Genomic DNA, 26,518 nt, shown 5'->3' with positions numbered 1-26,518 from the left:
TTATTAAATATCTCCATTATTCCAAATTACCTTAATTAAAATTCCAAGAATTGCAGTATTTAAAGACGGTGTCTCATACATATGGCCAGGACTGTTATAAAAACATGCTTTTGTACAGTTGTTTAGTAAATATATTTTCTAGTTTTAATAATAACGGAACGAGTGGACAATGAAATGCGTTTTATTAAAAAGGGACATTTTTTAAATAAATTTAGACAACTTTCAAATGTATTTGATATTCCCGCAAGCAATTTTTTTGAATTCATGGGCCGCCTCTACAACACTCAGCGTCCCGGTGCTGGGAGGCTCCTGAAGATCTGATCCAAGTTTTCGTTCCTCCATCCACTTCCTGCAGCAAAACAGGTAATTAAGCACAACAAATTGGCAATTCGCACTGTTAAAGGCACTGCATTTGATTGACGCAAAATTAAGTTTTACTTTTTTTTTATTCACAAAAATGTCAGTAACATTAGTATATAACCACTCACTAAAATTTTAGTCCAATTTTGAGAAGTACCTTTGGACTCTTCATCAGTGCAATCATTGCCAGGGGCGTGCATTCCATATAGGCAGAAAAGCAGTGCCTATCCTAACTCACCCACGTGACATATAAAAATGCAACAAGTACCTACCCTACCTTACTAAGTGGTACCTAGCTTATCTAGTAAATCAAGCTATGTACTACTTAGTAAGGTAAGTTGGGTAAGTAGGATCTACAAAAAGAAGAAGACCTTAATCCTGATTCTGCCACTGGACACCTGTAGTCTACTACTAGCTTACCTTACTACCTACATCTACTGCCCACCCTAATTAATTATATGTGCACGCCACTGATACCACACAAACATTCTCCTGAAATTATTTCTGTCGGTGGGTACTGAGTAAGTCTCAAGACGGATAGAACTTACTTGAAATATTCTGCCAGTTTAGCGTTTGCCTCGACCAAATGATTTCGCTCGTTTAAAAGGGATTTTCTCGAGATGTCTGCTTCTGCCACCAATGCCCACAACTTTTTCAGATCTTCGTATTGTTCCAGTGTCTGCAGAAACAACTTTCGGTTGATTTTTTATACATTGTTATATTGTAACATTGACAGTAAAGATTGTTAAATGAGGCAGACGGGGGTGAGCTTCAGGACTATGAAATTGCCCTTTTCTTCTCAAAATTCACAGCTTAATAAATATTATCATCACCACTTTTCTGTAATCCTTTTCTTGACGTATGGGATCGAAAGTAGAGCGGACACCGTTGGCACAAAACACGCGCTTAGAGTGTCAGAAATGAAAACTCTAAGGAGCATATCTGGCAAGAGTCTACGAGACAGAATAAGGAACACCAGGATAAGGGAAATATGCGAGATCGAAGATGTCGTCAGGTGGGGAAGGCAACAAAGGAGACAATGGTATGCACATGAATATAACCATCCAGACTCCCCCACATTACTCTAACTCCCGGGCAGACTACCAAAGAGAAGGATTAACAGCTGGGAATCGACATCGCAGGAGGCTAATCCCTCTTAAAAACAGGACACAAGGCCTACATCAAGCAGAAAAAGAAGAGATTATATCAGAGAATGAATTATTCACCCTACGAATGAGATGTTAATGGGGAATGAAACCATACAGACTCCCCCACATTGCAATGTATGGCAAACCCCAAGGTAGACGACTCCCAGGCAGACCACCAAAGAGATGGATTGACATAGCAGGAGGCTGATCCCTCTTAAAAAACGGACACAAGGCGTACATAATACAAGAGGAAGAGTTTTCTGTAATCTTCAAGTTTGACAATGACAAGGTTTATAAGTTCAAAGTCATCCCTCATCCAACAGGTGTGCTCTAGTACCTCATTCATCCTGGGCGTGTCCGTTGAAGCTCCGTATATCAGCAGCGGCTCGTCCTTCCCACTCCACGAGAGCTCGGCGGCGGTTTGCATCTTCCGGCACAACTTCATCCCAGTCATAATCTGCTCCCCTTTCTTCACTACCCCTTCTAGCCACTAAAAAGCATTTAACATTAAATCAAGGACAATACAATATGAAACCAGAGGCGGATCGGTGACTGAAATTGTCGGCATTGCATTTCAATCCAAAAATGGAAGTACAGGGCCAGCTCGTTAATCTGAATGCTCTGTAATCCGAAATACGCTATAATGGTAGGGACTGACCGGAGCTATTTTATCGCAACGTAACACGTTACGATGCGAGCATTTGTATAGTCAGTACAGCGAGCCGAGCTGCTCGCCGCTCGTTCTGAATGCTCCATCCGAAGTCGGATGCAATTTTAGGTCAGTACCAGGGTTGCCAATCTACGGGAAATTCCTTAAACTGCGGGGAATTTTTTTTTTCTTTATCTAGAGTAAGCTGTAATTTTTATCGTTCGACATTTTAACTGCAAAATTGCAAAGACAAACAGATTTTGGGTTATTGATTCTATACAAATTTAATACAGATTTCTAGACTGTAGTTCAGATTTTTTGATTCGGCATATGGCAACACTGAGCATAAGGCCACGAGCGAGCAGTTGTGTTCTAAACGAGCGCTGATCGCGGTCAGTTGGCAATGTCATAATGTTGTAATGTAATATGTTCGCCGCAAGCGATGTTACGTTACGTTAGGACGAAATGCTCCGGTCACTCTCCACCATAACTGAACTTTTTTGTGCCTCCGTTCCGGCAATTTATTTTTTGGATTGCTTCAAGACTGAATTCATCCCTGATGTTCGATAAATTTATCGAAAAAGGATTTTGCTTAATTTACTGGACAGTTGTCCAGTAGTGGTGTCCGGATTACCCTCCGGCATATTCCGCCATCAACTAGGTTGAAGAAGTCGTCTAGAACAGTGAGGAATTGATGGTTTTGAGACGAATGCGTGATTTAGCCCTTGAACACTAGTTAGGTTCGTTGGTTCAAAAAAAAATCTATTTTAATTATCATTTACCGCGGAAAACTTTGCATGATTGATTACTGTAATAAGATGTGGGGGATGTGGGGGGAGCTTTCAGAGTAGGTAAAGTATAGCAAAATAGAAGTTCTCAGAAGAGCTGGATCACACAGAGAACTCTTTTCCAATATCATGGTTCGGAAGATTTCATATCTGGGTCACGTATTTTGTGCAGAAAAATATTACATTCTGCAAATTATAATGATAGGATTTTCCCATCAGGCCGCCAAGGAGCTGGCGGAAAACGAACACCGTGGCTTTGCAAAATTCGGGACTAGACCGGGATGAGGGGAGTGAAGAAGTTGTTCTGGACGGCGCAGGATCGCGAAGCCTTTGCCAGAGTGATCGCCAATATTGGGGGGATCTTACAAGGCCCATGAAGAAGAAGAAGAATATAGCAGGAATGAGTTGGGTACTCGGGGTTTGGCCCTTACTAGCTTGTGTAAGTTCCGACTAACCTTAACAGTTCCGTTACTCATTTCCACGAGATTGGTGAACTGTTCTGTATCCAGTTGAAGATCAGAGTCCATGTTGTTCTTGGCGGTGTTATAAGCGTCTCTGTTCTTCTTGTAGTTGGCCCGGATGCCCGCCATGACGGTTCCATCTTCATACAACTGTACTTCGTGCCTCAATTTCTTTAGTGTTATCTGAAATCATAGTTTATTATAATTATAGCAATGGTAAAAAAGGCATTCAAAATGTGGTTATATCGTTGAATGCTATGTATTCCATGGACCAATAGGTCAGCAACGCAAATTTGCCACAAAGAGCAAGAGCAGGGAGACAGTTGGTGACTGATATCAAGGTCATATCTGGGGCATGTGCTGAGAAGAGAGAAGTACAAGCTATTGCACCTAATCATTTAATGCAAAGTAGAAGGTCGACGAAATGTGGGCAGAAGACAGATCTCCTGGCTCCGGAACATACGAGATTAGACAGGGATCAGGACTGTCGAGGCGCTGTTTAGAGCTGCCCGAGACAAGGAACATTACTCTCGAGTGATAGTTGACGTCAGGGGGACCTGATATGACACGTACAGAAGAAGAAGAAGCAATGGTATTCGTACAAACTACTACTACCATCACATTGTTTCTCTCAATGGGTAGGCAGAGAGGATGAAACGCCACACTTATCTGTCCTGACTAACATTCCTAGCCTCCTTTACATCAGTATACATACATGGCCTCCAAATACGTGGAATTATGCCACAACCATACATTAGGTTCTGATTGATCTGGTCATGTCCTTTTTGGCCATTCTGATTCTATTTCCTGGTCCACATTTGCCAAATATACTTTCTTAGTAATTTTCTCGCTATCCATTCGCTCCACATGTCCATACCACCTTAAAATACTTTTCTTAATCTTTTCAATTATTCCTAGTTTAGCATCATATTCCTTTCTAATATTGTCATTTTCAATTCTGTCATACATCGATTTTCCATACATTGGTCTTTTTATTCAAGAAAATATGGTGCTTACAGCATTGATTATGATAAATAATATTATTTTTTGACATCTCATCAAAGATGAAGAAGAATATGGAAGTCTGGGCATTTACGGGGCTTACGACCATCATAGGCTGGTTTAAATGCCCAGACTAAGCCCCGTAAATGCCCAGACTTCCATATTCTTCTTCATCTTTGATGAGATGTCAAAAAATAATATGAAAATAACTCCTGTAATTGGAGATAATCCAGATTTTGTGAACAAGTATTTGGACACACTCAAAATGTTGATGATAAATAATTATGTCAAGTTTTTTTTTTTTATTAAAAAAAAACCCGGACAGGTTAAAGTAAATGCATCTTTTCACGAGTGTATCAGACCCGTAAATAAACTCTAAAATATTCCAATACCTGCTTCTCTTATTTTCATAATCCATATATTCTTTATCCACATAGCCAAACCACCATAATACTGTATTTACATTCTTTTTTGACATATCATCAAAGATGAAGAAGAATATGGAAGTCTGGGCATTTACGGGGCTGACGACCGTCATCGGCTGGTTTAAGTGATCACTTTACACACGTGTAACATTCACCAATTCTACCCATTATTGACAACCACACTACTCAAATTCTTGGAAGTTCTTTATATATGAACCAATTTAGAAACCTTGTTCTTGAATCACTAGAACTTCACTAGAGACATCTATTGGTGAGATGTAAAGAAGCTTTTTATTAAGCAGAAACTCTTATATTAGTATTCTGTATACTGTATTTAATTTAGTTTTTATGATAAATATAATTACAAAATTTTCTCCCATCCGACGGTCCTGCTTGATGATGACCTTGGACATCATTGTGTCTTTTGGTTTCAGCTTCTCCAGCCTCTTCCTGTTTTCGGCGGTTTTTGCAAAGTATTCCTTCAGCACCTCTTTGTAGAGATCCGATATCAGGGTAAAGCGTCGCTCCAACACATTCTCCAGCTCCTCTCGGTCATTGTGCAACTGCAATGAGTTAATGCTATTGGAAACGTTCAGTTATTAATTATTATATCAGAATATACGAGATTGGACAGGGATCAGGACCGTTGAAGCACTGCTTAGAGCTGCCCAAGACAAGGACAATTACTCTCAATACGGTAGTCGACGTCAGGAAGACCTGACATGATACAAATTAAAGAAGTAAAATTATTAATATCTTCTTGGTTACAACATTTTGAGTGTGTCCAAATACTTGTTCACAAAATCTGGATTATCTCCAATTCCAGGAGTTATTTTCATATTATTTTTGACATCTCATCAAAGATGAAGAAGAATATGGAAGTCTGGGCATTTACGGGGCTGACGACCGTCATAGGCTGGTTTGAGTGATCACTTTACACACGTGTAACATTCACCAATTCTGCCCATTATTGACAACCACACTACTCAAATTCTTGGAAGTTCTGTATATATGAACCAATTTAGAAACCTTGTTCTTGAATCAACACGTGTGTAAAGTGATCACTTAAACCAGCCTATGACGGTCGTCAGCCCCGTAAATGCCCAGACTTCCATATTCTTCTTCATCTTTGATGAGATGTCAAAAATATTCTTCTTGGTTGATGACTCCCGGGCAGACCACCAAAGAAATGGATCGACAGCCGGGAATCGACCTCGCAGGAGGCTAATCCCTTTTAAAACGGACCTACACCAAGAAGAAGAATAAGAAGTAATTATTAATGAAAATAATGAGTCAAATTCAATAAAAATAATGATAGAAAAGAAGTATTGCATTCTAGCCAGGAAGATCTAGATACCTATCGATGGACGCCATGGCGTAATTGGGTAAACGCTTTTGTGGAAGCAATGACTCTTCTCCAGTTATCCCTTAACTGCGCTGCACGTAGCGCTCCAACCACCGAGGTGCCTACTGCTGTCGTAACTTGATCAGTCCATCGTGTGGGGGCAGTCAACTTGTTGATTCCATCTCACACCTTCCGTACTCACCGTCAGATCTTTCTCGTAATACTGGACGACGGCCTCTCCCTGGAAGTGGTCGCTGGCCTCCTTGGCCTGGGCGCGCATGGCCCAGCTCAGCACGGCCATGCTCCACTCGGAGCGCTGCCTCATGCTCTCCACGTGGCTCTTCTCGTCCTCCCCCCGCCGCATCGCCTCCGCTGCGTCCAGCTCAAACCTCTCACCCATGTCTTGCAAGAACACGTGAAACTGGGCTGCAATGATATTCCGATGATATAGACAACATTTTACATATCGGGCTATCAAGAAAAAATAAAAAATTATAACAGAGATGAGGTTCTGGTGGATTCAAACTACTTCTACAACATATATAATTGAAATGTTACTTAGTTTTTAAATCACTATAAATATTTTATTATAACTTAATTATAATGTCCACCGGTTTCGAAGTCAACCGCTTCTTAATCAGTCTTAATAAAGAAGCGGTTAGCTTCGAAACCGGTAGACATTATAATTAAGTTAAAATAAAATAATTATAGTGATTTTAAAACAAAATTACATTTTTATTATAAAATGGAAAATTACATAGTTAGTGCTTCAAATATATACATTATACTTCTACAACTTTTTTTTATAAGGTCTAGGGATCTTGCATCCCTTATGTCACTGCGACCATATTAGGTCTATTGCGACCTCCCTCTGTATCATAGCTCACTCTCAAGACCTACATGACCCATGTAGCTCACGACCTGTCTTGGTGGTAGGAGCTTCACCTTCTCGGAGTCCAGTAGTGGTCCTCCAAGGATATGACTTTGTTTGCGAGCGAGTGCATCACAGTTATTGAGAATGTGGTTTGGTGTTTCATTATCCTCCATACAAAATCTGCAGATTGGGGAGTCATGTAGTCTTATTTCTACCACTCTCAACATTTTTAGTGAGTCCGAATACTTTCTGGGTTTTATCTGCCTAGGAGTTATTTTAGTATCTGCCTCCGTAGTGTAATGGTCAGCGCGCTCGGCTACCATTCCGGAAGTCCCGAGTTCGACCCAGAGAGGGGTCTAATAAATATAAGTGATTTTTTCACTCTAATATTTATTCAATATTACCCTGGACTGGTACCTAAAGCGGAGGGCTGATCACATTTACTTTGTGTGTTAAAGATCAAGGATAACACTGCGTTTTTATGATGCAGTGCCCTATGCACCATTGGGATGCGGATAAGGGTTCGAGGAGCTATTTTTACATTTTTTGACATCTCAGTTGAGATGTAAAAATAGTTATTTATTTATAATAATTTAACTGGGAGTATTAATTGATGTAATAAATTATTAAATTGTATATGTAACATCATACTTAACTGATGGTGAACTGAGTCACTGAAAGCTGCTAAGCTCAGTCGTTGCTGACTCTCCGCTTCACGCATCTGGTTCTGCATTTCTTTCAATAGGTAATCCTTTTTGTCCATCACACGCTCAAAAACACTCCAAATCGCCTGTTCAAATTATAATTAAATAATTACTCCTGACTGATGCACAGACTTTCCGTTCCCAGATGATAGGTATTACCGTGAAGGTGGAAAGGCTTGGGAAGTCTGGCTATTCTTCATATTCCCATTATGAAGTATGTCGAGACCTCCCATTCCCAGATGAAGGTATTCAAATGATGAAGAAAAGATTGATAATGACATAGAAAGGAGAGTGAATGCTGGGAACAAAGTAAATGGTGCACTGAAATCAGTTATAGCAAATAAAAACCTATCAGCGGAAGCTGAACTGGCAGTGCACAACGGAGTCCTGGTTCCAACTCTAATGTATTGAAGTGAAACATGGAGTTGGCAAAAGAAGGATGAAAGTAGACTGAATGCAGTTGAAATGCGATCTTTCAGAAGAATGTGTGACAAAATGATGTATGGTAGATGTGCGAATAGTGAAATAAGGAAGGAATGCAAAGCTGAGATAAGCATTATCGATAAAATTAAGAAAGGTGTTTTGAGATGGTTTGGAGAACGAATGAGTGATGAAAGAACGGTAAAACAAATTTATGAGGCGAGTGTAAGTGGAAAAAGGAGCAGAGGAAGACCGAGAAAAACATGGCACGATCAGGTATGCCAAATACTTAAAAATTGGTCAGGTTAGGAGTCGTAACAATCGGCGGGTATGTATGAGGAGATGCATGAACGTGGAAGAGGCGAAGAATGTTTGCAAAGACAGAGTGGTGTGGCATTCTATTCTCTCTGCCTACCCCTGCGGGGAAGCGGCGTGATGGCTAGTTAGTTAGTTAGTTAAGAAAAGGCATGGGAAGTCTGGCTTTTCTTAATATTCCCATTATGAAGTATGTCAAGACCTCCCACTCCCAGATGAAGGTATTCAAATGATGAAGAAAAGGCATGGGAAGTCTGGCTATTCTTCATATTCCCATAATGAAGTATGCCGCGACTTCTCATTCCCAGATGAAGGTATTCCCATGATGAAGAAAAGGCATGGGAAGTCTGGCTATTCTTCATATTCCCATAATGAAGTATGCCGCGACTTCTCATTCCCAGATGAAGGTATTCCCATGATGAAGAAAAGGCATGGGAAGTCTGGCTATTCTTCATATTCCCATAATGAAGTATGCCGCGACTTCTCATTCCCAGATGAAGGTATTCTCATCATGAAGAAAAGGCATGGGAAGTCTGGGTATTCTTCATATTCCCATAATGAAGTATGCCGCGACTTCTCATTCCCAGATGAAGGTATTCCCATGAAGAAGAAAAGGTATGGGAATAATAAAAATAATAATTTTGGATATATACAAAATAAAGGAATGGGTAAATGAACAAGAGTTAATTTTATGAACATTGTAAAAAAGATTATATTGTTAATTTTTCTCCTTTTTTGTGTGTATATATTAGGTTAAAATGGTTAAAAAACAATAAAAAAATGTATGCAAAAAGAACTCCACCGACAAGACACACAAGGTGGCTTGGTGGGTCTCTGCAAAATAACTTTTTATTTTTATTTTTAATATATGTTAAAAATTGTGATTTATAAAAATAAATAAATAAATAAATGTATCCAGGATAATTTCCATGGCGTCATTTTTATTAAATACTCCATTTGTGTGATTCCAAAGTCATTTGATATCTAGTGTGCATCTGCTTACCTTAACCTCTTCGCGAAAAAATGGTAATTTCAAATTGATCATAAAATGCCTCCATGATCTGTCCATTTTCGATTTGCTAAGCTGGAGCATGTCCTCTTCTCTCTTGATTTCATCCTAAAATACATTTATGGTTTTAGTAATACAAAACCTACTCTTAAATTCTAAATAAAAATATGTATGAAAGCCTATTCTAGTATAACCAGGGCTTTTTTCCAAGTAACGCGGCGGAACAGCGTTCCGGCACCTTTTTTAAGAGATTTTTTATTTTAATTTTCAAAATCAATGAGACGTTACAATATTTGTGCTTTTGTTATTACAATTGTCCGCCTCCGTAGTGTAATGGTCAGCACGCTTAGCTACCATTCTGAAGGTCCCGGGTTCGATTCCCAGAGGGGGGGGTCGAATGAATATGAGTAATTTTGTTCACTCTAATATTTATTTTATATTTCCCTGGACTGATACCTGAAGCGGAGGGTTGATCACCTTTCCTTCATATGTTAACGATCAAGATAACATTGCGTTTATATGATGCAGTGCCCTATGCACCATTGGGGTGCGGATAAGGGCTTGTTTCTTAATTACAATGTATATTTATATAATTCGTCAAAATGATAAAATATGGTATTGTGATTATTTTTTGACATCTCATCAAAGATGAAGAAGAATATGGAAGTCTGGGCATTTACGGGGCTGACGACCGTCATCGGCTGGTGTAAGTGATCACTTTACACACGTGTAACATTCACTAATTCTACCCATTATTGACAACCACACTACTCAAATTCTTGGAAGTTCTTTATACATGAACCAATTTAGAAACCTTGTTCTTGAATCACTAGAACTTCACTAGAGACATCTATTGGTGAGATGTAAAGAAGCTTTTTATTAAGCAGAAACTCTTATATTAGTATGAGAGATCCTAAATAACTCCTGTAATTGGAGATAATCCAGATTTTGTGAACAAGTATTTGGACACACTCAAAATGTTGGTATTGTAATGAATATTTAAATGATATATCTCTCTCTCTCTCTCTCTATGATATATGATAGAGAGAGAGAGAGAGAGAGAGCATCTCTGACAGAGTTGTCATCAAACTCTCTTATTCCATATTTTAAAAGACGTTTCACTTCTGCTGCATGCGTATTATTTATATCTAAAGAAATATATATTCAAAGCCAATATGCACAAACCATACAAAACTATTATTGGGAACGCTGTAAAGCATTGGGTTTGCAGCGTTGCCAAACCTAATACAAAAGCGTATTTTTATTTATCCATAAATACTACAGTAGAGTCTCGATTATCCGACCTAAACCGGCCACGGCAAGGTGGGATAAGCGAAAACGTCGGATAACACGGAAAATGATTTTAAAAAAATCATTTCTGGCCGCCAAATCTCGCAGACGCATCAGAAGTAAAAGCTTGGTAGACGATGTTTCCTTCAGCGAAAGAGCTACGTAAGTACTGAGGACTGAAGACTGTCGAATATAATATAATGCGTGCAGTCGAGTAAAGGAATGAAGGGGCATTGCCCCGGTAAGTCGGATAACCGATACTCTACTGTATTTCATATTTTAAACGTAATGAAAAAAAAGAGCACATAAAATATTGATCCGACCATTGTAACTTGGATGTTGATGTCTTTTGAAGTACCCTGAATTACCTAAATAGGGTGAATCACTCATTTAACACTAAAGCACACAAATTACGTTAGCTTGTTTAAAAATAAGATCAAAATGTATAATTCTGGAGATCCGATATATTGAAATTTATTATGTGGAACATACTTTTTTCCTTTGGATTTTTTCCTCTTCTTTAGCTCTTTTTAGATCTTCCGCCTTTTTTAATTTAAGCGCCTTTTTTTCCTCCTTTGTTAACTTAACCATTTTCTTGTTTTATGTTAAAATACTCAATAATGTTGTTTTTACAAAAATATTAGTTTACGAATATAAAATGAATAAAACATTAAATAAGCATATCTTCTATCTATTTATTTTACTTTATCGACAATTCGTATAATCACAAAACCGCTCATATCTCGTCATTTCAATAAAGAAATGTAAATTGCAAAAATGATTGATGAGGAATATAAATTTCAAAAATGGAATAACAATGCATGTAAGTACGCAATAAGGTAGGTAAATACCTCGTAAAATTACTTATTTATTTTTCGTTTTAAATGTATCATTGTGAAGTCTGCTAGTCATATTTTATAGCTTTTAAACCTTTAAGATCTTTTCAGGCAGTATCTAGTTTCTCATTATTCTAACTTACACTGGTGCGAAGTATAAAGGGATGAGAGGAGCCAAGTAGATTTTAGAATAAAGTGATGCCCCTTTTTATGATTGCAGCCCTCAACCCTCTGATAATTACTTATTGCTGTACTTTGGTAAAACAACATTGTAAATTTTATTTTATCAATGTGATAAAGTAAGAAGTAGCGTGCACATAAAGAGATAATAATAATTTGGATAATTTATATGGTGCCATTTTCGTAAAATATTACCTCAAGGGCGCTTATAAAGACATGGATAAAATAAGGAGATGATGCTAATGATAGATAAAAAAATAAAACAAAACATCATCAATCAGTCTCAGGCGTCGAGTGGGCTGAACCTAAAGCGAAGAAAAGATAAGGGGTCATATTGTAACGCCTTCCTCTTGATTTTCTTTGGCTGGAGAATGGCCAAGATGTTGGGCAAGATGGCTCCCCGAGCATTGTCGCGTCAGAAAGCAGTTTGAGAGATCCCATGTTTGTGTTTTTATCTGATTTGATTAAGTTGAATAAGCGTACTCCATTTGAAAACAAAACGCACTGAGATATAATGTAAGTACCTATATCCAGAAATTTCAAATTATGATCACAGCAATGTTTTTGGTTTGTCGAACGCACTACCATCTGACAGCTACTGTATATTTCTAGTGCTGTAATCTATGCAAATCTATGACTTATGGCAGCGATTTGTTCTGATTTGTTCGGTAGTGGTGGGCCTTATTGCGGTGACTATGGTTTTCAATAATTATTTCGTTTTTGGACGTCTGTAAAATTTTATTTTGACAATAACATTTTTTGCATTTGTTAGCAGACTTTTTTTTTGACGTCCAATAACGGAATGGAGAAATCCTGGAAAAGAATTATCCCCATGGACGACCAGTCTGATTCATCGAGTTCAGGTAGAGATTAAAAATATGACTACACTATATGACAAACCTTCTCTGGTATATATTATTATTGGCTTCAAATTCGAAGTGTTCATAGTTTTCGGCCAATGCGCGTGTGGTTTGTGAACTTTCCACATATAACCTCCAATCCGGTCGAATACATAATTGTATTTTCATCAGCGCTGTAGTCGAGATTGAAATAAAAATATGTTATTGTGTTTACAATTTTGTTTTTTTTTAGGTGATTCCCAAGACCATAGTTTTAACTCAGCGTGGAAGCATTCTTTAATGTCCTCCAAAAGATTGAAATTATATTCTCTACTTGATGGACAGGGAACATCATCAGCGGCGACTGGATATTCTGCAGTTCTCGTGTCTTCAAACCCAAACCCTTCTGATGTCCTTATGCACCATGATTATGTAGGAACATCAAGTATGTATACATATTTTTTATTATGTTAATATATTGTCGAACTCTTAAGTCAGAGTGTCTCGGTTCAAAATATTTTGATGGTTAGGCAAAGAGGCTTGGGTAGATGTCAAGTGGCTTCATTTCATTTTGAATTTTGTAGTAGTGATAGATTAAGTATATAGTGTTTTAGTATTAATCAGTCTTGATAAAGAAGCGGTTAGCTTCAAAACCGGTGGACATTATAATTAACTTATAATAAAATATTTATCTTCTTCTTCTTCATCTTATTGTAGGCCTTGTGGCCTGTTTAAGAGGGATTAGCCTCCTGCGATGTCGATTCCCAGCTATTGACCCATCTACTAGTGTAAACCCATCTAAATATTTATAGTGATTTTAAAACAAAGTTGCATTTTAACCGGATCCACGCGGCTCGCATAACCGTATGTGTTTTCATAAAACATTCCCTGTACGCGGCTAACATAACCGTTTGTGTTTTTACTTTACTCCAAGTTTCGAACCTCAGTTCAACTTGGAGGGATTTTTTCATGGTGTGGAACTTTAGATAAAATAATACGTCAATCCTTGGCCTTATGACATCTGTTGAAATATCTGACTAATAATTTGTAACATCACAAGGATAAATAAAATAACAGATCCCTCATTTTTCTTGCGGTCGGTAATTAGTCCGCGCCATAATCATGCCCTATATCTGTCTCACTCTCGAAGCTACGCATCGCCAGTGGGTAAGAGTGACACACGATGCGTGCTTTGATTTATTTATGTTACGATCTTATTTGTTTATATTACGATATATTTCAAGAATAATGTGACACAAGTGTATTATAGAGTATCAAAAAGGCACCATGAATCCCATTGAACGTTTTTGCTTAGGAAAATAAATCGTTTCTTAACTAAATACATGATAAAAGTAATCATTTAAAAAACGGCGAAATACCGCCGCGCACGGGCGTCTCTCAGGAACAAAGTGAACGCGGTTAAAAGGTTAATTATAAAAGGGAAAATCACAAAGTTAGTGCTTCAAATATAAATAAAAAGAAAATTCCAAATTACTGCTACGCACTGTTAAATGAATGTTCAATGTTTTTTTCTATTGTTTTTGCATTGTGTTATTTGGAAATTGTGTAAAAAGGGAGTTTAGTGTGCTGAACTTTATTTGGCTTTGCAGGACATGGTTTTGGTGGGAACCCCGCGGCCCAAGATTCAACCCAACCAATGAGAAACATAGACATATTTTATACTGAACTTGAAAAATTAAGGAAGTAAGTATCACCTGAATATTTATTTATTTAAAATAAGTATTTATTGTAACTGCAGACAGTTGGTAGACTTCCATATTGAATTGTTAAGTAATATATCCAACAAAGTTTATTGGCAACATTTTGAGTGTGTCCAAATACTTGTTCACAAAATCTGGATGATCTCCAATTACAGGAGTTATTTTCATATTATTTTTTGACATCTCATCCAAGATGAAGAAGAATTTGGAAGTCTGGGCATTTACGGGGCTGACGACCGTCATAGGCTGGTTCAACTGATCACTTTACACACGTGTAACATTCACCAATTCTACTCATTATTGACAACCACACTACTCAAATTCTTGGAAGTTCTATATATATGAACCAATTTAGAAACCTTGTTCTTGAATCACTAGAACTTCACTACAGACATCTATTGGTGAGATAGACACATCTCACCAATAGATGTCTCTAGTGAAGTTCTAGTGATTCAAGAACAAGGTTTCTAAATTGGTTCATATATATAGAACTTCCAAGAATTTGAGTAGTGTGGTTGTCAATAATGGGTAGAATTGGTGAATGTTACACGTGTGTAAAGTGATCACTTAAACCAGCCTATGACGATCGTCAGCCCCGTAAATGCCCAGACTTCCATATTCTTCTTCATCTTTGATGAGATGTCAAAAAATAAAGTTTATTGGATTTGTCTTAATAAGACGAAACGCGTTACGTATTGACATATACATAAATAAATGTAGAATTCAAATCCAATAAACCTTGTTTAATTTTGGATATATTACCCAACAAGAAATAAGTACATTGGGTGGGTTCATTGCTAAAAAGCATTATCAACCAACCAAAAACTGACTAGTGATATTGGTCAAAACGTTTGATACCATATATAGCTGTTTGCAATCAGAGGGTAGATAGTACTTAAACATTAAAAAAAAAACAGAAATTACAAAGTGATGATAATAAGGAAGGCAAAGGAAAAAGGGAGTTTAGCCTTCCCTTCCCGGTGTTGTGTACCTAGTACACATTGCTTCTAATACCATAATATCTCTATAAATATAATAAATACAAGGCTAAGATTTTAGGTGTTTCTCCATAACATATTTACGCATTGATTCAAAAAATAATATTAATGATAATCAGAATTTATCGGGTACATGGGAGGTATTATATATATATATAAACAGCGCGTGAACAGTGTGCAGGAACCGCGACACTATATTCGCATCTCACTCTTGCATACATGCACTGTGTAAGCGTGAGGAGCTCAGAGCTCAATGTTCTCTAGGTAGCGGTCAGTTGCTCTTCAGCTCCCGACAAAAGTGGACCTGTGCTTGTTTCGTGAGAGTTGTTAGATTGTTTTTGAATGTTTTCAGCAAATAAATCTAAATTATTATAATTTTTGACTTCATTTATAATTAATTAAGGGAATTAGCTATGAATGTCCGTATTTTTCCAATTTAATATCGCTAATATTTTATTGTGTTTTATTTTAACACCGGAAGGGAAAGGTAGAGAGAAAAACTAAGGGATGAGGTTTGATGGACAGTTAGGATACTAATGATAGATAGTAATGTCTCAGACGTTTCTTAAAAGTAATTAGAGAGGGTGCATTTTTTACAAGGAGAGGTAATCCATTCCAGTCTGGCCGCTTGGACAGAGAAGGAATTACTCAATACAGTATACACTTGCGAATAATACTTGGAATTGTATTTCATTTTTCTTTTAGTTCTATGTATAGAGGACGGAATACTTCTGCCTTCAACAACCAAAATTCTGGGAATAATTCGTGGTTAGAGAATGACGGTAATTTAAGTAGAGTGAGTATTTTTTACCAATATCATTACCCTCTTATTGAATCGTAGTACATATACAGTTAAACCTCTATCTATCGTTCCTCGAATAATCCTTTTCCCGGATGTGTCGTTTATTTCTTCTACCCCCAATCCTTCGTCTTTTTATAGATCCTAAAGGTGGAGACTGACCGGAGCATTTCGTCGTAACATTGCTCGCGGCGAGCATCAGAAACTTTGGATGGAGCGCTCGGCTCAGTGTACTGACTGCCTGAATGCTCGCATAGTGACGTTACGACGTAATGCTCCGGTCAGTCTCCAACGTAAGGATCTGTTTGTGCCTCCGCCTGTCACTCTTGGGATGTTGACTCCCAGCTATCTTTCCATCCTCTTGGAGATCTGCCTAGGGGTCTGCGTCCTTCAGGGTTTCCTTGAAGGGCAATACGTGGAAGTCTCGTTCCAGTATCGCCTTCGTTGTATTCCCCACCTCACGATATCCTCCGTCTTACACATGCTCCGGATGTCGGTGTTTCTTCCCCAATTCATTTCATACAAAAATAGATTACATTGATCGTTTCTCTATCGCCATTTTACCGCATTCATCGTTTGAATTACGCTACAAATTTGATATATTTTGACTGATTTTTAAAAAAATTTCTCAATTTTCTGAATTTTGGTACATTCGACATGATAGAAGCTTTGACAATTCTGAGTGCCGACAGACATCCGCGCGCCGTTAGCCTTCCCAACGGCGCGGCTTCCTAAGTGCAAAATAATATTTTTATTTTGCACTTAGTTATAAATTTACGTAAATGTATTGGCATTTTTTCGTACGGGACAAAAATGATTTTGTTATACATTTTAGGGGATTATTTTTCATACATAAATGCATTTATATAAATACATTTTTGTATGAAAAATTGCTTTTATGGAGTAAATTTCGTTTTTTTTCGATATATGTCATTTTTCGCTATATCTTTTTTTTTAAATTTTTTTAAAATAAAAGAAATATTTGTGTTAATATTATTTACACAAATATTTCAAAATCATACTATTTCTGTGAGCCTAAGCGGCTCATTATTAGAAATAGGTATCAAATTGTAGTAGAGTGGGTTCGAACCGAGAAACTCTGACATAAGAGTCCGCGACACTAACCACGGGTCCACAACCCTACACAATGTCAATATCGCGGTTCTACTGTATAATAAAGCTTAATGCTGTACGCACCCTAATACGCGATGATTTAATTCAGACAGCTTATATTTCAGGAGCTGGAGAGTTCTCAGGAATTAATGGCGACCATAGCAGAAATGCAGCATTCCGCTTCAACCTCCCAACTTCCCGCCAATGTAGAAAATAGATTTAGCGACGACACTCCGCCGAACCAAGAAATTCCGGAAGACTTTCCCATGGCTGAAGGTCTGGAAAGAAATTTATTGTACTTTTTTCCCGGCTCTTCACAAGGCTTGTGTGAAGGTGATGAACTTATCTTTTATCTTTATCAGAATATGTATGGAAGCGAATAATCTGTATGGAAGCGAAGCATGGAGTTGGCAAAAGGAGTATGAAAGCGTCTGCTCTGTCATTTAGTCTTGAATGCAGTTGAAATGCGATCCCTCAGTGCGGGAAAACGGTTTATTTAATTTTTTATTTATTATTTTTCTTTTAAAGGAATAACCAGCAAAGCGTCTGTTTTATATGCTTGTCTGCAGGTAGGATAGTAAGGATAGGGAAGGTAAATGTGTGTCAGCGTCCGTAGTGCAATGGTCAGCATGCTCGGCTACTGTACTGGAGGTACCGGGTTCGATTCCCAGGGGGGTTTAATAAATACAAGTGATTTTTTCACTCTAATATTTATTCAATATTTTCCTTCATGTGGTCATGATCAAGATAACACTGCGTTTATATGATGCAGTGCCCTATGCACCATTGGGTGCAGATGAGGGTTTTTGAAAAAGGTAAATTTGAAAAATACATCAAAAACACCCAAATACATCAAAAAGACCAATTGAAAATAAATCTTTCTTGAATTCATTTTGCAATTGGCGGGAATCGAACCTGCAACGCCAGTTTTGCAGCTGAGCATCTACCCAACTATGCCACGGCGCCTGTCTGATAGATGTTCGAATGGTGAAATAAGGATAGAATGCAAGGCTTCGATAAAATTAAGAAAGGCGTGTTGAGATGGTTTGGACATGTGGAACGTATGAGTGAGGAAAGAATGGTTAAACAAATTTATGAGGCAAATATAGTTGGAAAAAGAAGCAGAGGAAGACCGAAGAAAACTTGGCACAATCAGGTTCGTCACATACTTGAAATCGGCAGGGTCGGGAGTCGAAATAATCGGCCGGTATGTACGAGGAGATGCATGAATGTGGGAGAGGCGAAGAATTTTTGCAAAGACAGGGTGGTATGGCGTTCTATTCTCTCTGCCTACCCGTGCACAGAAGCAGCGTGATGATTATTTAGTTAGTTTTCAGAACTGATCCTAAGTAAACTTTGTTGAATACTAGTCACTCCTCATGAAATCTGTCTGACAGATGAGCATGTTGGAATATAGTACTGAAATTTAATTCCACAATGGTTAGTGTTCTTTGTTTGAACCCTTTCAATGCCGGAAGGTATTAATATGGCCGTGCCCAGCAGGCTGTGATTTATTTAAAAAAAAATAAAACCCAATAAAGTATATTTTATACAGATGTACAGATGTATATATATTTTTTTTTAAACAGAAATATTTGTGTTTTTATTATTCTCACAAATATTTCAACTTCATACTATTTCTGTGAGCCTAAGCGGCTCTACATTAGAAATAGGTATCAAATTGTGGTAGAGTGGGTTCGAACCGAGAAACTCTAACTTAAGAGTCCGCTTAACACTTACCACGGGACCACAACCCGACACATTATGAAAAATATTATTATTAAAACTTATCAAATATGTTCGTGTGGTGTTTGAGCTGCCGTTTACTCTGAAAAACACAGTTTAAATATTCAGGGTTGTCACAACTTGATACAGAAAACCCATTTACTTACATAAATATAGCGGAATATACTGTGTTTATAAAATATGTTTATTTATTTATTTGTTTATTTTAAATTAGATTAGTAAAGGATCGAAATAAATGTTAATATTGCACGAAAATATAAAGCGATTTTCAAAAACTGTAGTCGGTAACCCTGTATCAGAGACACTTATTAGAAAGATGACTGGACCATAGACATCAACAAATAGAGCCGCCAATAATTAAGCAATGTTACCAATATTAAAATAACTCCTACGTTTCTGTGACGTCATTCATTGCCAACTTATGAATATAAGGTTTTATCGAAGGCGAATTTTCCAAAAGAAAATGATGAATGAAAATATTAATTATATCGGCTGTTTTAAACACAAAAGGAGTCTAATACAATCCTTTGTAGGTTGAGTATGTTAAATTAGATATTCCTCCCGTCTGACAAAGATCCATTCAATATTTTATATTGATTTTAGATGAGCCACCATCTTCTTCATTGGCGTCACAAGCTAAAACGGAACCTCAGGTTTTTATCATTTTTCTTTTTTATTTCCTCTGATGCCTAGCATAGTGTAGTGGTCAGCGCGCTTGGCTACCGTGCTGGACGTCCCGGGTTAGATTCCCAGGGCACTCAAAATAAATTTAAAAGTGATTTTCACTCTGATATTTATTTAATGTTACCCTTATACCTGTAGAGCGGGGCTGGTCACCTTATCTTCACGTATTTAACGATCAAGATAACACTGCTTCTATACGATGCAGTGCCCTATGCACCATCGGGTGCAGACAAGGGTTAGAAACTAAAAATTTCCTTTAACATAAATTTTTTTTCATGTACATTTTTGTTTGATTCAATTTTGATATCTGATGCGTGGCTGATCACCTTTCTTTCACGTATTTAACGATCAAGATAACACCGATTCTATATGATGCAGTGCCCTATGCACCATTTGGTTAGAAACTGAAAATTTCCCTTAACATGAGTTTTTTTTTTCAAATATATTTTTGTTTGATATTTATATTTTATTTTTAAGGAAAGTGGCGGTAATGCTCTAGAAAATGGCACAAGTAGTTCAGTAGAACGATCGAATAGTCTGCCCACCAAGGAATCAAAACCTCCAATCACCAAGGACAAAGATGGTAAGATATAGGGATTGATTTTTGAATACATTCCGTTACTATAATTTTCAATTTCAATTTATTCAACAAAAAAATAATATATACATGACAAACAATATTCATGGCTATATTAAAAGTCCGCCTCCGTAGTGTAATGGTCAGCATGCTCGGCTACCGTTCTGGAGGTCCCGGGTTCGATTCCCAGGGGGTTTAATAAATATAAGTGATTTTTTCACTCTAATATTTATTCAATATTACACTGGACTGGTACCTGAAGTGGAGGGCTGATCACCTTTCCTTCATGTGTAATCGATCGAGATAACACTGCGTTTATATGAAGCAGTGCCCTATGCACCATTGGGGTGCGGTAAGGGATTTAATATATTAAAAGTAAGCAAGAAGACTTAAAGGTGTAGAAGAATCCCGCTTCGGAAAACTCCTTCGGACACATGGAACAGATCAATATCCAATGTGATATTGTTCAACATAGCGGTAGCTCTTCCTACAGGCATAACCATCGGCAGGTTGGTCCTGTGTATAGGAATGTGAAACAATCTAAAAATCTATACTTCCAAATGTGAAATAATTTAGAAAAGAATCTTGTATGCATTAATCCAGGGGTTCCCAATATTTTTCAGCCCGCGGCGCAAGTGCGCCGCGGGCTGAAAATACTGACTTGTAAGACAAAATACTGACTTGTAAGTACAAGTTTAGTATTTTGTCACGGCGTCCTACTATTTGGAATAGATATAGTGATTAATATTATAATCAAAAGAAATAGGTACCTATAATAATAGTAGTTGGGTGGAAAGATGCAAGCACTCAAAATAGAAATTGTTGCTTTATAGGTACCCGAGAATATTTGTGGTTTCGGATAATGATAGAGGATCGACTCACGGTGCCCCTCTTTACTTTCTACGGCGCACACTTTGGGAACCCCTGCATCGACCTTTTTCCTTCGGGTGCTTAAATAAAAAGCGCGTCCCGGTGTTGGATAGTCACTACACAATCAAAAATTATTTTAAATCAGAAAAATACGGACATTCAAAGCTAATTCCCTTAACTAATTATAAATGAAGTAAAAAATTATAATAATTTAGATTTATTTGCTGAAAACATAAAAAAAAATCTGACAACGCTCGCGGAACAAGCATAGGTCCACTCTCGTCGGAAGCCCAAAAGCTACTGCCGCTCTAGCCAGAGAATATTGAGCTTTGAGCTCCTCAAGCTTTGCACAGTGCAAGTATGCAAGAGTGAGATGCGAATATAGTGTCGCGGTTCCCGTACACTCTTCACGCGCTGTTTATACGCGAATTTGTTTCCGATATTCACAAAATACCTCCGATGTACCTGATAAACCCTTATTAATATTAATATTATTTTTTAAATCAATGGGTATATATGTTATGGAGGAATACCTAAAATCTTAGCCTTGTATTTATTATATTTATAGAGATATTGATGGTTATTAGAAGCAATGTGTACTAGGCACACAACACCGGGAAGGGGGGGTCAACAAAGCTTTCTGCCAACTGACCAAGTTTAATCCTAGATGTCACCCATGAAGTTTGTTTGTTTGATGTTGTTACTTGCAACATATCGCGGGTGCACTGGGTCTCCTTGGTGCGAAGCAGACTCGAGAGTGGCTCGATGATTTGGGGGGTACTCTCTTATGGTAGAGAAAGTCCAAAAGAAGTTTCTCAGGTATCTCTAGATGGGAGAGTACAGCTGTCGAGAAGCATGCTGTCCACCATGATAAATATTTAGTATTGTGTGTGTCGCTGTTATATTCAACAGATGGCGCCGACATTGCTGTCAACAAATCTGTTATTTTAATAAATTAAAACAATTTTATCTGTCCTAAGTAAGAACCCTGCCACATTTCAATTTATATAGATAGTATTCTAATGCAACATTGTGTAAAAATTTCAAAGCAATCTGTAAAATCTTAGGGAACAATACTGAAATTTTCGAGATTTTGAACAAATAAATACATATTTACATTTTTATTCATACAGATAGATGCATGTGCAATGAAAAATGACGCACAGTGTTTAAAGTGATCACTTAAACCAATAATTAAATATGTACTTTTTTTCTAGATTTTCAACAAAGTCAAGATGGAAGTCTAAATGAGGTAATTTGTTCTTCATGATTCTTTCACACACGCCAAAACTTTCACGCGTATTAGTATAAGAGATATAGTGATACAATGTGTGTACAGAGTGTTCTGACCACTTGACTACTGTTAACCTTTCCGGGAGCACAATAATTCATCGTCCAACTTTCTCTGGGGAGTAGGTTCTCTTTACATGCAAAAAAAATCATGAAATCCAGGTATTTGAAGATATCGCTCACTCCTTTCAAGAACGTCATAAATCAAAAATCGTCAATTTTCAGGTGTGCGTGTTTTCGGAATGCCCAGAAAATGTACTATATCCCAGCAAAAGAGGCATATTTTTAACTTAATATTTACCCGCTACAGGGCAGAAAGTGTTGTTTTTGCATTTTGAAGAAAATGTATTGTTTTTATTATTTTTTTAAATACACTAAATATTTTTCAAATGGAGAAAAAACCTTCAGATTTTACTTAAAAAGATCTGTTGCACAGTAAAAAGTTCAATAAGTGGCTTGGTATCTATTTTTAATACATTGTATTATATTTTTAAACTTTAAAAACGTTCTCCTGAATAATCAAGTTTTTTGATTTATGACGTTCTTGAAAGGAGTGAGCGATATGTAGAAATTATGTAAAAAAAACCTATTAGGGCGTTTGTGCACTACACGGAATTTTACCGTCCGGCACTTCAGTTAGCATTTTAAAACGACGATTGGCTTGGATTGGCTTGTGCTTTTGTCCATCTTTCTTCGGATTGGTGCTCTCGATCGATGCTTGAATACGTTGCGCGTAAATTCGATCATGTTAAACTGTTGTAGTCGCTTTTATTGAAAACCGAGCTGCCGGACTGTAAAATTCCGGGTAGTGGACAAGCCTCCTTAGAATTGATTTTATCATGAAATCTATGTGTTATGAAGATAGAAATTATGTAAAAATATAAATAAAACTCATCATTATTTTATGACAAAATTACATAAAAATATCAACAGATGTCATTGGTATACAAATTACATTATACCAACTGACAGACGTACTTTAACGTCGATACTTCTTTGAGGAAAATTCGCATCAACTTTCATTTACGTCCATACTCCTGTAAAGGTTCATGTGAATTTGAAAGTACGGTAAAACATCGTTCATCTGTTTTAGAGTATTACCGCGAATTGGTTTGTATTATTTTTTTTTCAAATTTGTCAATTTGAAATATTTTAGAATATTGGTGTGTCAACTCGATATAAACCAACTACTCGTCACGCTGCTGCGTGGCAGGCAAACATTCTTTGCCTCTTCTACATTCATACATCTCCTCATACATACCCGTCAATTATTTCAACTCCTAACGTGACCGCTTTCAAGTATTTGACATACCTAATTGTGTCAAGTTTTCCTCTGTCTGATGATTTCATTATTTTCTTTTGAGATTTTTATGAATGCACATATATTAAAAGGCACTCCTGGGCCTGCTTGAGTGCCCGGTCTGCTGGGAGGTGGCGGCCCCGCCCATCTACCAGTGCCAGCGCGGCCACCTGCTGTGCCGGCCCTGCCGCAAGCGCATCTCCACCTGCCCCACTTGCAGAGCCAACCTGACCTCCAGCCGGAACTTGGCTATGGAAAAGGTAATGGTTATTTTTTTTCTTGTTTAGCCTTTCCCGTACTGGTCATCCAAAAATTACACGGGGTTCGAAGCAGGGCACCAAAAGACCCCAGTTCATATTTGTATTGAAATTATATGAGGCTGTCAGTGGCCTAACATTCAATTTTTCATATATCCTGACTTACCTACTGCAAATTTTTTAAAACTTGCTAAAATTTAATGCAAAATCGGCCTATCCTTGTTTCAATCAATCTTCAACAGATGATCAAATGAACAAATCAAATGCAACATAATATATGTACATGGATTTAAAATTCATGAATATACAAACCCCATTATTTTCATACTGCGTTTCTAGCTTTTGGCTTAGGCCACTTTTACGCTGACGGCTTCATATATTGTAGCTCGTAATTCGCCGTCATCTGAGCCTCAGTGCGGCACATCCTCAGTGTTGCTCCAAGATGCCGTGTGTTTTTCTGATCAGATGTGTGAAAGATCTCTAATATGGTCGAGCCAAGTGGACCGAAGGAACTATAAACCAAAATACTTGATAGTGACAACGGCAAAGTTTGGTTTATCAACTTTGGTCCTTTGAAATCTCGGCAGTGATATACAGAAAGTAATGCGGATTTTCACTTGCAGGTTGCGGAAAAACTGAAGTATCCGTGTAAGAACAGCAACTCCGGATGCGCTACGATGGTGGGGCTGAGAGACAAGAGGGAGCACGAAGCCAACTGTCCGCAGAGGCTGTACACCTGCCTCAACCCCTTCTGCACCCCGCGCTGGACCTCCAAGCTGGACCTGCTCATGTTGCACTATGGCGACTCCCACGCCGAGATGCTCCGCCGAGGACCCAAGCACACTCTGCACATCCCCATCAACCACGACTTCTACAGAAAGCTGACCTCCCACGTCTGGATCATCCTGGCCTTCGACAAGCTGTTCACGGTGCACTTGCGAGTGGTCCCTCCCGGGGAAGTGTTCGGCTGCGTCCAGTACGTCGGCCCGCACAGCGTCTCCCGCAAATATATTTACGAACTCAAATCTCATCTCCCGCTCGACATCTATCGTTGCGCGAGGTTCGAAAGAACGACGCACTCAGACCAAAGCAATTTAGACAAACTTTACCTCAAGAAAGATTGCTTCCACCTCTCCGATAACTGGACCAAAACGCTCAAATCGGAAGACGCCCCTAGATCTTTTGACTATCTCGAAATTTGCGCTTCCATACGGCCGGCTTGAATTTCTTGTGCATTTTTTAAAAGGATTTTACTAGAAATGATTTTAGTCACCTCATTCGAAGTCACGAATTCCACATGTCATTTTATTACGTAATTACAATAAATTATATTACAAACAAATGTGTGCTGACCTTAATTTACCTCCTTTAGACTAAAAGTTTAACACAAAAAATCTAACAAGTGTGATTTTTAAAGCGCAGATATGAGAAAATGTAGTTGTCATACTTGGCATATCGATATCATATGTAGAGCGTAGATTCCCAAACTCGATGCCCAGTTTTCAACATTAATATTTTTCGTAACCGCACCTTTATATCTATTGAAGATCTTCTTTTTGTAGATCCTAGGGATCTGTTTATGCCTCCGCATGTCACTCTCGGGATGTTGACTCCCAGCTGTCTTTCCATCTTTTCGGAGGTCTGCCTGGGGGTCTGCGTCCTTCAGGGTTACCTTGAAGGGCAATATGTGGAAGTATGTCTTCTGACATTCTGTTTATATGTTCATTCCGGAAAACGCACTGAAAATGATAAAAACACGCAGAAACTCTTTCAGCGCACTATTTATCTGCCAAAATAGAATCAAATTTATTCCAGCGCCATATTACAGTTGTCAATCTTAGGTACGTTTGGGATTAGATACCTATATGCCTTGCTTATCACTTTGTATTTACAAATTAATATAAAACGTCCATTCAGCCATAACACACCGACATCATGAATTCTCTTCTCCGTCTTATTCCTCATTACTGAGGATTGTGACCCTTGTGTAAGCAATGACTATTCTCCAGTTATCCCTTGACTGCGATGCACGTAGCGCTCCAACCACCGAGGTGCCTGCTGTTGCCTTTACTTGAATCAGGAATGTATTGGATTAAAGGAGTTTGAAAGGGTAAAAGAAGAAAATTGAAACACCCACTCGAACAATTGTTCAAAAGATAAGTATACATGATTAACCTTTTAACTGCGTTAACTTTGTTCCTGAGAGACGCCCGTGCGCGGCGGTATTTCGCCGTTTTTTAAATGATTACTTTTATCATGTATTTAGTTAAGAAACGATTTATTTTCCTAAACAAAAACGTTCAATGGGATTCATTGTGCCTTTTTGGTACTCTATAATACATGTGTGTCACATTATTCTTGAAATATATCGTAATATAAACAAATAAGATCGTAACATAAATAAATCAAAGCACGCATCGTGTGTCACTCTTACCCACTGGCGATGCGTAGCGTCGAGAGTGAGACAGATATAGGGCATGATTATGGCGCGGACTAATTACCGACCGCAAGAAAAATC

The 26,518-nt window shown here is 37.9% G+C and overlaps 2 protein-coding genes across 6 annotated transcripts; one reads left to right on the top strand and one right to left on the bottom strand.

Moving 5' to 3' along the window:
* Positions 1–68: 68 nt before the first annotated feature.
* On the bottom strand, positions 69–11,560 carry LOC148308989 (dynein regulatory complex subunit 2-like). The gene is made up of 9 exons (XM_088260743.1): positions 11,283–11,560; positions 9,495–9,608; positions 7,704–7,842; positions 6,381–6,604; positions 5,199–5,396; positions 3,401–3,589; positions 1,846–1,998; positions 909–1,039; positions 69–349 (listed from the first exon to the last, which is right to left on the bottom strand). Exons 1-9 carry the CDS (start codon positions 11,379–11,381, stop codon positions 223–225), a joined length of 1,374 nt encoding a protein of 457 aa, XP_088116869.1. The 5' UTR covers positions 11,382–11,560; the 3' UTR covers positions 69–222.
* Positions 11,561–12,441: 881 nt separating this feature from the next.
* On the top strand, positions 12,442–25,342 carry LOC148308988 (uncharacterized). Of its 5 annotated transcripts, none has more exons than XM_088260722.1 (11): positions 12,442–12,495; positions 12,582–12,669; positions 12,899–13,090; positions 14,256–14,349; positions 16,070–16,160; positions 17,402–17,552; positions 19,626–19,675; positions 20,184–20,289; positions 22,371–22,405; positions 23,836–24,003; positions 24,624–25,342. In XM_088260722.1, exons 2-11 carry the CDS (start codon positions 12,609–12,611, stop codon positions 25,221–25,223), a joined length of 1,548 nt encoding a protein of 515 aa, XP_088116848.1. In that variant the 5' UTR covers positions 12,442–12,495; positions 12,582–12,608; the 3' UTR covers positions 25,224–25,342. The 5 variants fall into 5 exon arrangements, with proteins under 5 accessions (XP_088116848.1, XP_088116847.1, XP_088116851.1 ...); XM_088260721.1 differs by having other exon boundaries at positions 17,402–17,609; XM_088260725.1 differs by having other exon boundaries at positions 12,579–12,669.
* The last annotated feature ends 1,176 nt before the right edge of the window (positions 25,343–26,518 follow it).

This window comes from Brachycentrus maculatus, unplaced genomic scaffold (genome assembly GCF_059751285.1).
Source record: "Brachycentrus maculatus isolate JH-2025_06_01 unplaced genomic scaffold, ASM5975128v1 h1tg000142l, whole genome shotgun sequence".
Classification (NCBI taxonomy): Eukaryota; Metazoa; Arthropoda; class Insecta; order Trichoptera; family Brachycentridae; genus Brachycentrus; species Brachycentrus maculatus.
This window is presented reverse-complemented; position numbering and strand designations above follow the sequence as displayed.